Consider the following 15,225-nt stretch of genomic DNA (forward strand, 5'->3'; position numbering starts at 1 on the left):
CTAAAACTATAATTCATTCGGAAATGGCAGCCATTTTTGTTCCATGACTTGCAACATTTTTGGCCTATGCAGACAGTTGCGATAATTATGATAACTCAGCTAAGAAAAATTATAGAAATCTGGGGTAAAAAACATTGTTTTCAGTACATTTCAGGCTACATTTTATGTTCCGTATCTTTTTACACCACATCTAATGCAAATGGCTGAAATTTAGGATCAAAACTGACTGATATTCCATTTTGAAGGGAAATCAATGTATAGGATATATTTTTTTTAGTAGAGATCATAATCAACAGGCACGCATTCGGTGAATACAGCAGGTGTTCCAGTACCTCACATTGCCAGCTATGCAGACACTGCATCGACTGTCTGCCTGTGAGGTACAGCATGGTGCAGTATGACCCCATGGATGTCACACTTCACACACTGAATGTACTTTTGGATATCTGCTAATTTGGCCTGTCACATCCTACACAAATAAAAGTGTGGGAAAAAATCATTTACATTATTCATTTACTAAAATAATATCTTAAATTTATTAATAGCATTTCTCACTGTACAATATATTTTCTGACATGCCAGTGAAATTATTAGAAATGAACAATAATTTTTGAAAACTTAATATACTTTATTTTCATCTAATAGCCTTTTACACACAAGTACTATTCACTAATTTTTCATTTTTATTTCTTGTCTTAATTTATGAAATTCATTACTGCATATTAAAAATTTTGACACACACTACTTACAAAATTAATATCCTATTTATAAACAATATATACATTCATATATATATAAACAGATCCAGTAAGAGATGAAATTTATATTCTAATAATGTAGAAAAACTAATTCATTTTCCAAATAATATGTTAAGGAGTCCATTAGTCATACACAAATTTAGCAAATATTTCATTAATGTAGTAGAAAAAGTCACACTTACAGAAAAATAATAAAAAATATTTACTTTTTCTCATCCTGTACTTCGCATACTTCCCCTTTTTCACATTAAAGAAGCTCAAGTTAATACTATTACTCAAGAAAGCTGCAAAAATAGTAACAGAATATAAACTTTTGATAATTCTTTGCAATTTTAAGGTGAAAAAAACTTAAAATATTTGTGTATTTCAAACTTGAAAAGAAGAAAAACTGAATACTCAATTTGCATTATTTAAAAAAAAAAAAAAAGTTAATTTCATTCACATTTGATGCACACATGTTCACTCTTTCTTCAGTTCAGGTAGATAAACATCCCTCATATGAAAGACAAATTGCAGTAATCAATTAAATTATTTGCCATGTAAAGTTATTGTGGTGCATAAGGTTCCATGAGGTTATCTGAAAACTTTTTCACTTCATCGGATCCTCTAACTTCATGGTCAAGTAAGGGAAGTCTCGTTACATGGAAGTCCACATACAAGTCTGCAATCTGAAAGAGAGGAGTCATTTATTAATCCAAAGTGACCACTAAAGCTAATTTAAGGGCCAGTTAGTGGAAAACAGGCCACCTAGTACAAGGGGCATTTAAAAAAAAGGGCTGATTGGTTATTACAGAGAATAAAATCAAGCAAGAATTTTTATTTTATTTTGATGCTATACAAGTGCAAACCCTGGCTATTATTCTACATAGTCACCATGACACTCCAAGCATTTTTGGTACAATGGAACAAGTTTACGTAGACCCTCTGCGTAGAAATCTGCTGCCAGGGATCCCAGCCAGTCGAGAACTGATGTCTTGAGAAATTCACTATCTTCGAAACATTGCGAAGCAAGCCACTTTTTGAGATGAAGGAACAGAAAGTAATCACTTGGGCAAGATCGGGACTGTATGGTGGGTGATTAAAACGTTTCCTCCGGAATTTTTGAATTGTCGCAACAGTAAGGTCAGCTGTGTGTGGGCGGGTGTTGTCATGAATAAGCAGAATTTCAGACCTTTAACATTCCTCTTCGCTGGTTTTGGATGGCACGTCGCAGATTAGACAGTGTTTGGCAATACACATCTGCTGTGCTAGTTCGTCCCAGTTCCAGAAAATTCACCAGGATTACACCCTTCTGGTCCCAAAACACGGTTGCCACGATTTTGCAATGTGACGGTGTTTGCTTGAATTTCTCAGTTGTTTCGGTGAAACGGAGTGACGCCATTGCATGGATTGCTGCTTCGACTCACCAGTGACGTACGATATCCAGGTTTCGTCTCCAGTCACTATGTGAGAAAACAAGTCATCCCCATCCTTCTCCCACTGGGCCAAAAAACACGTGCTGATTTCCGTCAACATTTTTGGCACCAACCTCACACACAGTTTGCGATAACCCAGATTGTCTGTTACAATTCTGTGCAATGTTTTATCAGGAGGGGGGGGGGAGGGGAGAGAGAGAGAGAGACACACACACACTGTAGGAAACTCCTTGCTTAGATCAGTAATGGTGAAACGGTGATTGGATCGCACTTTCTCATCAACATGTTGCACAAGGACATCTGTCTGAACACTAGGCCTGCCACTTTGCTCGTCATCATGAACATTTGAACGTCCTTCCCAAAAAGCACGGCATCGTTGTCTTACCTTTCCTTCACTCATTACTGTTGGTCCGTAAATGGCACACAATTCCCGATCAATGTCAGCTGCACTCAGTCCTTTTGCATTGAGAACTCTAATCACCGACCTCACCTCGCATTTGGCGGGATTTTCTGTTACAGCAGCCATTTCAACTTCCTGCTGCTCGCAAGTACGCACCTCTACACTGAGAAATATACCTCTGTTGCAGGCACAGAATACTAAAGCATGTTTCCGTGCACGCGCAGCTATGGGATTCTGGTTGCAGGCTTGTGTGAAGCAGTACGAGTCACGTGAAGTGCAGACATGCAGGTACTTGCTGTCTTGCATATCATGGAGGAGGGCTGTGCAATATATCGATATAGAGTTGATATTTTCAAAATATCGAAGCATCGATATTATCGACATCAAATGTCTGTATAGCCATTCTTATATTTGTCGGTATTAAAATACATGTTGATCTGTACATGCTTTCAGTAGTGCTTGATGCCACTTAGCAACAGCAAACAGTTCAAAATGGTGCATGATTCACAAATGCCCCTTCTCGGTCTCCTCATTGCCTCATGACATTCAAAAGTTTTATCTGAACCAAATTTGCTTTATTATGCTCTTTCTTCAGCCATAGCAAACAAATGTTTTTCAAGGGTGTGTAGACAGCAGCAGAGCCAGAAAAATGAGTGGGGAGGCAGAAAACTTCTAAACACCATACAACAATTCATATTTAAGCTAAAAGAACACTTATTTATTTATCTAGTTTTCTCTGGGAGGAGACTGGGCCTCTCCTAGCGTTGTCACTGCTCGTAGCGTTGAAACAATGTGTCGAACAGAAAAATGTTATTACAAAAGACATGCCGTATATGTTGTTTATACAAAATCGAGACCTAGACCGGTGTTTACATATCGAGGCGAGACCAAGAACCAGGCAGTCATTTACAACTTGAGACCGAGCCTTTCCCAAATGCCATCTCCCGTATTGTACCGATAGCAACCCCATGGGGCACACACAGGTAACCAGCAAGTTCTATGAAGTAGGAATCTTACTCTTTTTATTGGATGTTGCACATAGCAGCAAAATCTCATGACTCACCTACCAAGTTCTGTACCCGCAATGAGCGCTTTACTTGTCATCATAAACCACCTTGTGGTTGACTTAACTTCTATTGGGTTGGTGCGAATGAAATGTCCGCTTTGGCGTCTGGTGGGAAACTCACATCAACAACACAACACAGGGATTAACTGAGGTCACGGGTCTAACGTCATAAACTCTGTATATGTCCAGCAAACAGGCTGGAGCAACCAGACAGTCAGGAGGCAGTGTGTTGCTGAACAGGGTCATCTGAAAGTGCACTATGGAGAACACACAATTTGTCTTTACGAATTCAAACTGGGACATTCTGCTCAGCAATCCGCCAAAAACACTAACAGTGCATTTGGGCCAGGAATGGTAAATGAACACACCATTCGCCGCTGGTTTGTCAAATTTCGTTCTGGTGACACAGCATTGCAAAATGAACCCAGTGGCCATCGATCAACATCATGTTCGGATGAGCTCCTCAGGAACTCCGTGGAAGCGGACCCTCGGAAAAGTGTTCATGCCATTGCAGACGAGTTAGGCATACACCATACCACTGTCGTTTGGCGGCTCCGTGCGATCAGTAAAGTGAAAAAGTTGGACGCATGGGTACCACATGATTTGACACCGGTCAACAAGACTCGCCGTCTGGAGGTGTGCAGTTCTCTGAGTGTAAGGAATAACTGGGATGGCTTCCTGCATCGGATTGTCACTTCAGATGAAAAATGGATCTGCTATGACAATCATAAACGATCAGGACAATGGTTGGATCGTGATCAACGTTTCCGAAACCACCTCTCCACCCACGGAAGGTGTTGTTGCTGGTATGGTGGTCTATCTTGGGTGTGATCCATCATGTCTTTCTCAGGCAAGGTGAAACCATCAATGCAAATTGTTACAGTGCTGAACTCCATGAAATGCACCACAAACTTGTCCACAAGCATCCAGCAATGGTCCACAGACATGGTGTCCTCGTGTTGCACGACAATGCTCGCCCACATGTCGCACAAAAAACGGTGCAGGCTCTCTATGAGTTGCAATATGAAACCCTTCCTCATCCAGCATATTCTCCCGACCTCTCTTCCATTGACTACCATCACTTCTGGCATCTCGATCACTTCCTGACAGGGAAGACCTTCGCTGATGATCGGGCGGTGAAACATGCCGTTGAGGAGATCTTTGCGTCACAGACTCCAGACTTCTTTCGCCATGGAATCCAATTGTTGGCTGAGCGATGACAAAAGTGTGTGGCTGCAGACGGCGACTATTTTGATTAACCAGGTATTGTAGTTTTGATTTTTTTGGCCTTTGGCAATGACGCACCTGTGCCGGACATTTCATTCGCACCAACCCAATATATACGGAATACAAGTACTGAATGCAGCACCACCATTCAAGTTTGCTTATTTTCAGTTCCTCGATTAGTGTGATTAAGAACTACAGATGCCATTGTGTTATGGGGCTATTAGTTTTGCTTCCAACAAAGAACAACACAATTCTCTGATTCTCTTACTGTAGATAACACTACAATTGATTTAGATGTCGTTATTGATATTATCGGCATAGTAGATATGGATATCGATGTAATCAATATTGTCGATATCGATATTCAATATCCAATTGATATTGCACAGCTCTACATGGAGGTCAGTAAGGAAGAGGAGCAAGCAGTCATGCATTTGGTGGTGGAAGAAGGCATTAGTACGCGAGACATTCAACGTTGAATTTGCTACAGTGACGGATGGTCCAGGTTATGGATCATCCTGCACTGACGTTCTTCCTTCTTCGCCACCCCCCCCCCTCCATCCTTCCGACTCCACTCCTACACCAACTGCAGAGATAAACAATGTTCCCCATACCCTGCCATCATTCGACGGTGAATGTCTTGCATACCAACACCTTCCGCCACCAGGAAACACATGACTGCTCGCTAGGGTGTTTTTTTTTTTTTAAAAAAAAATTGAATTTCACATAGTTGCTAATTCAGGGTGTCTACTAAATGTGTTTTTAAATTCGAGTTTTGTCCAGGTCTATTTATATTATTTTCCAGGTCTATATTTTTTTTAAACAAAGAAAAATTGTTATTGTTAATAACCCCTACCAGAAGGCCAGTTGAGAAATATTTGCAGTAACTAACAAAAGCAAGCTGAGTTCTCACCTTTAACTGCCGTGTAATTCATATCCCTTGGTAGTAGTATATTTTTTACATTTTGTTTTTTCTACAAAAGTTCTAAAAATTATAAGCATATGTTAATTTATAAAATTACATGTTTCTGCATATTCATCTTGGATGGGGAATAGCCAGTTACTTTATTTTTACAAAATGTACTCATACTCATACATACTTGGTTACCCAGGAACAAGCTTTCACTGTCTTCCTCAAAATTAACGAATAAATCCCTTGAATCGCAGCATTCCCCCCAAAATGCAAGTGGAGGCAGTGACAGACTCTGCTCAGGTATCCCCGTGGTCGCCATCCACGTACTCACAAAACATAAGCTCCTAAGCGAAGTGGACATATGCAGTGAAAATGGTAATTTTGAGAAAAATTCCAGGCTTTTTCCAGGTTATCCAGGTACAAAAGTAGATTGCAGGCTAATTCCAGGTTTTCCAGGTCAGTAGACACCCTGTAATTTTGTTCCTTTTCCACGAACATATTTTACTGCAAAATAATCTACCCAACTGAATAAAATTTAGAAGTTCCTCAAGCGACATGAAGTTTTGCCATAAGGATGTATATGTAACGTATATGGGATATACATATAATTCAATAATTAATAAAGAAATTGTACTACTTGCACTATGAGATGAATTTTTATCACAATGCTACAATTACTTATTAAACAATTGCAATTTATTACGAAAATATTAAGATAATTTAAATATTCAGTCGGTGTTCATTTCAAAATCAACTTCTTTAAAATCCAAAGATAATCTTATTAATAGAGCCCGGAAGTTTGGCAAAATGCCTCTTATTATTTACTGCATATATTGATAAAATTTTTCCGGATATACGTTTATTATGTTGTTTGGAATGTTTTAGAAGCCTTTTCATTTTGCCTATTTGGGACCCCACTGCCTATTTTTAATTATAATGGCTTTTTCAATGAAATTTGACCATTTTTTTTAAAAAAATGTTGGCATTTATTTTTCTTCCGTTTATTACGTGAATAATTTTCGCCTTATTTAAGTAATATTGAACTCACGCATGTTTCAACATTGCTGAAGGAGAAAAGTGTGAGAAAAAAGTACTTCATGCTGAGTTAGGATATAGCCTTTCGGTTAACATTTCCTTGTGCATAATTGACTGCTGAAGTGGAGAGGTTGATTTCGAACACAAATAAGATATTTCTGAAATCTCCCTCTCGAACCCGAAAATTTCAGGAAGTTATGCCTGAGCTTAGTTTTCCTCCGCAACCAGTCTTGACAAGATGGGGAACCTGGATATCAGCAGCTATGCTAACAACCTTGAAAAAATCAGTGAGGTGATCGATGCTCATCCAGAAAATGAAGCGGCTTCAATTCATGAAGTGAAAGACTCCTGTGCTATTCAGAACTGAAGAATGAACTGTCGTTTATTTTTGCACATTATGGTGCATTGCCAGAGACAATTACAAAGCTAGAAAAAAGAGGTGAGACTCTTATAGCATCCATGAAAATCTTCGAGGAATCTATGCAGCAGATGATGGAAGTGCCAGGAGAAAAGGGGTCAGCTGTTGCGAAAAAGTGCAAACGGGTAGTGAGTGCAAATAAGGACTTGAAACAATTGAAAACAATTTGTGATATTCTAAAAGGTGAAAATGCTGTTACCAAAATGAGTCCAGCTACATTAGCTTGTTTTCTGTATCCTCCAATAACTTCTGTCGAAGTAGAAAGATCATTTTCTATTATGAGAAATATTCTCTCTGACAGACGACTATCAATGAATGTTGAGAACTTAAAAAAACACCTTGTAGTTATATGCAATCAAGATGGAGAAAATTGAAATGCTCTTCCCAATGTAGATTTTAACATGTTGCCAGAAATTATATATAAAAGTAAGCGACTTCCAAATGTGCCATTTTTTCGGTTTATTTTGCCTTTTTTTCGGCTTATTTTGCCTTTTTTTCATTTTTAGTGCCTATTTTCCACATTATAAATGCCTTTTTGCCTGCCTATTTTAACGAAAATAAATGCCTGAACTTCCGGGCTCTACTTATTAAGGAAGTTGTTAAATTTTTAAAATGGTGTTTGAAGTGTTTGAGACATGTCTTCCATAGTCCCCAACGACCTGAATTAGGATCTGCATTTCACTTTATTTCCTTGTTATAGACTCATTAAAGTTGGATATAAGAGCCACTGAACGTTCAACAGTATTGTTGACAACCTTCAGTGACTGAACGATTGCTTTGACATTTTAGAATTTGTGCGAGCCACTCCAGCTCTTGGGTTCATTTTGGAACCTGAAATCAACACTTGGACACAAACCTAACATGCAAAGGAAGGCTGAATTTATCAAATCAAATTAACATTTTATATCTAAGCTTTGGAACTCTTGTCAGTTTGATGCATACTGAACTCCAGTTTTCATCACAAGCCTTAAGACTGGTTGTCATTTCTTGCCTTTCCTTGGAATCAGATGAGCTCCCAAGATACTGCAAGTGGGCCTCAAACTTGTTCCTTGCAGATCATCAGTCAACCTGAATATAAGTAGGTCATTGATTGAGGCATCTTGTGGCATGTTAAGTCTTTCAGCACCTTACAATTATATTGACTACGTTTTTGGCCAAATCTCCTAAACAAACTTGAAATATATATATATATATATATATATATTGCAATACCTTTTCCAACAGAATGCAGACACTTCTCATCGTTCATGTCTTAAAAGCTGTTATATCGAAAATCATGCAGCACCTCTCAAAAGAGCAGCAAGCTGCTGCATGGTTTCTCCACGGTTGTACCTCTCCTGTTCCAGATGTGGTAGCTTTATAACACTTAATATTTTGTAAACTTCATAAGCTGAAACAGATATGTACTGGAAGTCTATCCACAGTTGCTTTCAGATTCGTTTGATTTGTTTGATCTTTCGTCAACTTACTATCCCAGTGCAAGACTAAGGGAACTTTTTTGGTGTTACAAAATTCCTCACGAACTATTTTTGTCAATGATTTCTTGATGGACAACTCGCTTGTGCCTCAGTGTGAAACCTAATAGTGTTCCGCTGTCAAGAATCTGGCCATTAGCTGTGGCAATAATAGCTGCCATGAGCATTCTGTCCGAATGCTTGATACAATGTAAGGTTCGAAAAAAAATTCAAGGCAACATTTCACCCCCCCGCCCCTTTCCACCTTCACTTGTACAAGAAAAGAAACAATGAACTGGATGACATCAATACTGCTGTTGAAGGACTTCTTATCCAGTGTTGGTGTGCTTCAAACACTTGTTTCATCTTAGTAGACTAAATACATTTATTTGAATGCTAAGAAATAATACTTCTAATTAGGAATGGGCCGATATGAAATTTTGGCTGATACCGATATAAAATTTACCGATACTGATAACCGATATTCTACTGATCCAATATAAATTTAGAAATGGTCCTTGAAGAACCTGAAAGGCTCATTGACCTCCTTAATAAATGTGTGTTTCAAGGTGACTGCAGTGCAAAAGAAATTGCATATTTAGACATTTATTTTTTTAGAAAGTAGGGCATGGCGATTATCCATAAAAATTACAAGAAAATGGCAGAATTTTGCACTAAATTATCAGATATTTATCGATATATCAGATCAGTAAAATAATCTGTAATTTTACTGATACACCGATATGCCTATATCGGCTGATACTGATAGAGTACCGATTAATCGGTCCCATCCCTACTTATAATATTTCTTTTAAGTTTTATAACAAGATGATATTAACATATACTTCATATAGACGGCATGGAACATTTTTGAGAGGTTTGAGCGACCCATAAATATTTTTCTATTGCCACAAAATTTTGCACAGAACAAAACTAGCAACTATGCATTCAAATCAGAGAAAATTTTATTTTTGTGTTATGATGGACCACCCTACTGCTCGCTGCTCTTCCTTATTACCCTCCATGTTATGCCGGATGGTAAGTCCATGCACATCTGCACTTCACACGGCTGACACTCACACTGCTTTACACAAGCCTGTGATGCGAGTGACAGGACAAGAGTTTCATGGAGCCGCAGCATCTACACGTCAAGTCGTGCAAGGTGGCCTGTTTTCCACTGACTGACTGACCCTTATGGAATTGATGTTCTAAAAAAATGCCACTGCATATATTACATTCCTTGAAATTTGTGATAAAAGCTGCTCTGTATACATGCAAGAGTAAAATACAAGAACATTTTTTAAAAAAAGTGATTACTCAACAATATGTCCTCCATTTTTCACTGGTAGCTTCAATTATTCATAGGTTCAGATCATGGCTTTATTCCCGCCTCTACATGTGACATGCCGTAGTTCCACAGATTGACATGTGGCAGCACTAGGCTGACTAGTCATATTAAGTAGTGCACTCTAAAACAACATTCTCACGAAAAGAACAAATTACATTCATCAAAATTTAAGTTGCATGTGAAAGAAATGGTGTTAAGTGTCACAGAGAACTTAGCAACACTAAAATGATGCTGTTTTTGCCTACGACTACGAAGTCATTACCTTTGCCACACAGTACCGAACGTAGTTACCATGGACATTGAGTATCACAGTAACTTTCTGGAGAATCACCTTTGTCCAGCTTTTTGTCAGAAACAACCAACACTTCTGATTCAATTGTACTGGACCACAACACAAGATGCCATGTTACAATTCAGTTGGACAACTGCTTGAGTGTTGGGATTGGGTGCTAAAGCAACCCCATGAGGTGTTTTGGAAGCTACAAGATCCTCTACTAGGATGTCGCTTCAAGACCATGAATGCAGTCCTTAAGTGATAAACAGAAAAAACATTCCACAGGCATCATGGAAATTTGGCAAAATGTGCTATACTCGGCCTGCAACTATTACACAACTTTTGCATGTATAAAATACATAAGGGAGAACCGAGTACACTTTCGTAACGTAGTGTTAATACTACATCGGGATCGAACCAGAGACCCTGAATTGTCTCCTGGGTGGCGTAGCTATTCATCAATCATCTTCAGAAATTCATCACTCGCTTGGCCTAAATATGGAATGTGCGAGAGTTCGCACTTGAGAAGAATTGCAAGAATCGGCATGTACAATAAATGAGTTTTATACTTTCCATGACTGAATCAATATGGACATTATTAGGAAAAGGATCTTACTTGCCTCACGTTTGGATGAAGCATATTTCCACACATTGTCCTCAATAATCTCAATTATTATGTCTGACTTCCCTGTCAGAATTCACTCTGCTCACGCACCACAGTTCAATAATCGTCCCCCAACTTCCTTGATCTCTCATTTCCCGATCTTCACTCCATCTTGCTCAGTCGCCAACTGTCCCGCTCTCTGCCGATTCCACCTCTTTTCCCCCTTTGATTACACAACAGCCTCTCAAGTCAATAACCTAACGTTTCAGTCATTATTTATTAAGCATTCCTTTGTCTGCTTCCTGGTAGGTTAAGAATAACAGAAGACTTGTCACTTCTACCCAATGCCTTGGGTACGATACACTTTATTGAAAGTGAAATTTTTATTTCTGTTTTAGTTTCGATGCTGTGAAAGTAGAGTAAGTTTACTTAACTACTGTGGTGTAATTAAATCAGAACACTTTTTAAATTACTTTTTCATTTTTCAAAATAAAGTAATATGTGCAAATGTTTGTTTTCAATGTTATATTAAAAAATGCATAGGAAAAGAAATTACATTGGCACTAAAAAACAAAATGAAAGATGTAGAAATACTAACGAAAAAAGGACCATGCAGTGATGCAATTATTAGTGTAAAATGACCTCCTACCTGATCAAGGTATTTTTCTTGGACTTTACAGCGAGCAGCACACATTTTGCATGGTGGGCCACCTTTTTGAGGGAAGAGCAACTGATTCACAATAATGTTGTGTGTGTCAATTCCATATTTTGTAAGTTCCTGTACAAGTCGTTCAGTTTCATAGAGCGACAGAAATTCTGCTATGCAAACACAAACAAAAGTAGTCTGATCCTGAAAGACAAAACACATAATTAGTTTTATGTTAATTTTGAATATGTCAAAGTTTCTTCAAAATGCTTGAAATGTTTTGAGGAGTGAATTTCATAAATTTTCAAAGCTATTTTAAAATTACATGGCCTTATGGAAAATGGAGAATCAAATGGAAAAAGTATACTAAAATAAACACATTAATTTACTGATTTATTTAAACTTGGTAAAATAATGATGGTCTTAGTTGTAACTGTTACCCTTTCAGAATTGTTTGCTTGCAGGCATATTTAGGGGAGGGGGTGTCCGGACCCCCCCCCCATGAAAGATTTACCATGTACTAAAATAAAATAATCAAAATATACTCTTTTAGCATTTGTTACATCCATGGTTATTGATTACAGCCGAACTGATTGGAAGGCAAGAAATTGGGATCATACGGTTTTAAAGGACAGTTCCAAAGATCTATGCACACTACTTTACGAAAATATCCATAAAATATTAATCAGGAACTTTACATTTCGTAAATTTAATCTAACTTCTTTTTGATATTCCATAAATATTCAATTCATTATCTATTTGACATTATTTCCTTGCCAGGACAGTTGTTTTTAATACAAATTTTGGCAATCTTAACTATACATAAGCTAGATAATGAATATGTACTGTTATCTTTCTATTCTTTTACCACACTTTTACTTATTCATGTAATAATAACAATACAATATTAATTAATGTACATATTTAATTAATATTATTCTAATTTAATTTAATATAATTATTATAAATAAATTATTATTATTGAGACACTTTGTCGGACACCCCCGAAATATATTTCTAGATAAACAATTTAAATTGTGAATATAATGTAGACATGAAGGAATGCTGAGGAAGTATATGAAATGAACACACTGTGGCTAAAATAAGTGGAAATTCCACAAATAATCTCTGGTAAATTTTCAGTTGGACAATGACTGATTAAATTATACAAAGTCTACCCCCGAGCAATTGACAGAAACTCTTGTGCTACTATTTATAAAAGCATTAAAATTATTAAGAAGTTATTGGTTCCTGAAGATAACATAGAGTTAGTTTTGAATGATTAACGTTTAGCAGCCTGATGGTTGACATGTTGGCCAACAGTACAGCACAGCAATTAACATGCCATTTCTTGTAAACTACACACGATATTTCCATTGTCATTTTCGGTCTTAAGTACAGACATGAAGGTATGACATACTCAAATTACAAAACAATATACTATTGTTACTATTATTAACAAGTGCCGTTTGAAAAAATCCTTTGTTTCCCTTAGTTGCCCCCCCCCATAATATTATAAGATAGAGGACTCCTACTGCATCTTCTTGAAAAATTTACATTCTACAAGCAAGAATGAGTAAAAAGCATCATTTTAAGCAAAGTCCGGCAAGTAAGGATTTAGGAGGGGAGTGGGGGGTAAAGGCCAGATGTTTGAAATTTGCCCAGACCACGTGGCAGAATTAACATGCCATATCTTGAAAACTATACACTATATTTCAGTTCTGTCTTATTTGTTCATTAGTATACCTCTAAAAGTATTATATATTTGAATTACAAAACAATATTTCCTTTGTTAAAAGAAGCGCTGTTTCACCAAGTCCTTAGATACATTTCTCTTACTATGGGATAAATTGAAGATGAAACACTGCACCTTTTTGAAAAATTTAAATTCTATATGCAAGAATGACAGGGTGACTACTTTAGGACCTTGATAAAATTCAAGTATAATTCCCAGTTTTCAAGTCGAACTTTCCAAAAATTCAAGGGTACAAGAAGATGTTTTCTCTGTTTCAACCTTATGTATTACCGCCTCTCACCACACACACACACACAGACATACACAAATATATTAACAATATAAAGGGTCTGTGTGATTCCAATTTATCCAAAAATTCCAATTCAATTCAATTAAACGGTATATATATTTAATTTAAGGTGCGGAGTTTACATTTGCCATTTCACATACTCTTGACTTTAAATACATCTACAAACACAGGGCACAAATGTTACGGGAAATACTAATCTACGATTTTTTTTAAATTGTATACGAATTTCACACTCTAATTTATCTAATCAATTTCAAGATGTCTTGCAATAATCTTCCGTCTGAAATAGATTGTTCTGCAAAGGACACTATCAAAGTAAACGGATTGAGAGAATTCTGCCTCATTTTCCATGCAGCTTTCTTTTCCTTCCTCAATAAAAATAAAAGCCAAACTGTGAAAAACGTGCCTCAGAGCATTAATAATTATGTATAAATTCAATGGGATTGGGATTAATAAAAGTTGCCATTTTTCACATCTACGGAGAAAAATTCACATAGAATTCACGCATAATTCCTGGAGCCAATAATTCATGCACAAATCCCGGTGAGTAGCCACCCTGAATGAGTAAAAAGCAACATTTTAAGTAACGTCCGCCAATTAAGGGTCCGGAGGAAAAGCGAGGGCAAAGGCTCAAAGTTCAAAATTTTCCATAAAAATGTAAAATTTCCGAAAGCCATAATTTCAGTTTTGTCTTCTCCTTTCAGCAAGGGCATTACATATTCTCATAGTAATCGTACATCCCTCCTAATTTGGTCCATAGGATTGATGCTAGAAGCAAAATTTTGTATATTGTTCCATATGCTGGCTACACTGCCGCTTTAAACAATGTCATTTTTTTAGCCTAGAAGTATCAGTCTGATTTCAATTAAACTTTGCATGGTTGCCACACACTACATAACTTTGCCCTATTGAAGGGGTTGGGGGAGTGCACAGGGGACCATGCCATTTGGCGGTATGTCATTTTTATTGAAAAATTTCAACTTCTTCTTCCTCTTCCTTTAACACTAATTATTGGGAGGCACAATGTATACATCTGAACTCCACTTAAGAAAGAAAACAAAACTAATGTCATCACTCTACGACAATTAGTCCTGGAGCTACAATTTGTTCTGTTTTTGTACTTCACAACAAGTTTGAAAAGAGTGCTCTAGAAAAGGCACCTGCTTCAACGAGAATACAGGCAAGTGAGGCTCCGCGGTATAAAGGTTAATGATGAAGTGAAATCCCATGATACAGAGTGCATATAGGGGTCTTACAGATGGCATTGCTGCCCTGTAATATAAGGGTAGTGTGTTCGATATCCAGTAGAGGCACACAGTGGTCCTCACCCCACTTTAAAACTGTACGTCATCACAATTTGCTTTTCTATGCATAAAGTGGAGTTAAAACAAACTTCAGACTGAGTGTGGTGCATCTGTATATAATAACCAGTGTTCGGAAAGTTACTTTTAAAAAGGTAACTAGTTACAGTTACTTGCTTAAAAAAAGTAACAGTTACAGTTACTCATTTTAAAAAGTAACTCAGTTACAGTTACATGTACTTCAAAAGTAACTGTAAGTTTCTTTTACAGTTACTTTCTGCTGAAAATTTTCTTGCAACCAAATTACACAAATCGATCATT

General features: G+C 37.2%; 1 protein-coding gene across 1 annotated transcript in view; it reads right to left on the bottom strand.

The window, feature by feature from the left end:
- Nucleotides 1-1,176: 1,176 nt before the first annotated feature.
- LOC145991367 (ATPase ASNA1 homolog) overlaps nt 1,177-15,225 on the bottom strand; it is a 48,866-nt gene continuing 34,817 nt past the window's right edge. The window contains exons 6-7 of the mRNA XM_083127391.1: nt 11,562-11,762; nt 1,177-1,426 (exon numbers count right to left, since the gene is read on the bottom strand). Coding sequence (XP_082983517.1) covers nt 1,304-1,426; nt 11,562-11,762 — 324 coding nt within the window. The 3' untranslated portion in view covers nt 1,177-1,303. The remainder of the gene's footprint in view (nt 1,427-11,561; nt 11,763-15,225) is intronic.

This window comes from Lepisma saccharinum, chromosome 1 (assembly GCF_977018435.1).
Source record: "Lepisma saccharinum chromosome 1, izLepSacc3.1, whole genome shotgun sequence".
Taxonomy (NCBI): domain Eukaryota; kingdom Metazoa; phylum Arthropoda; class Insecta; order Zygentoma; family Lepismatidae; genus Lepisma; species Lepisma saccharinum.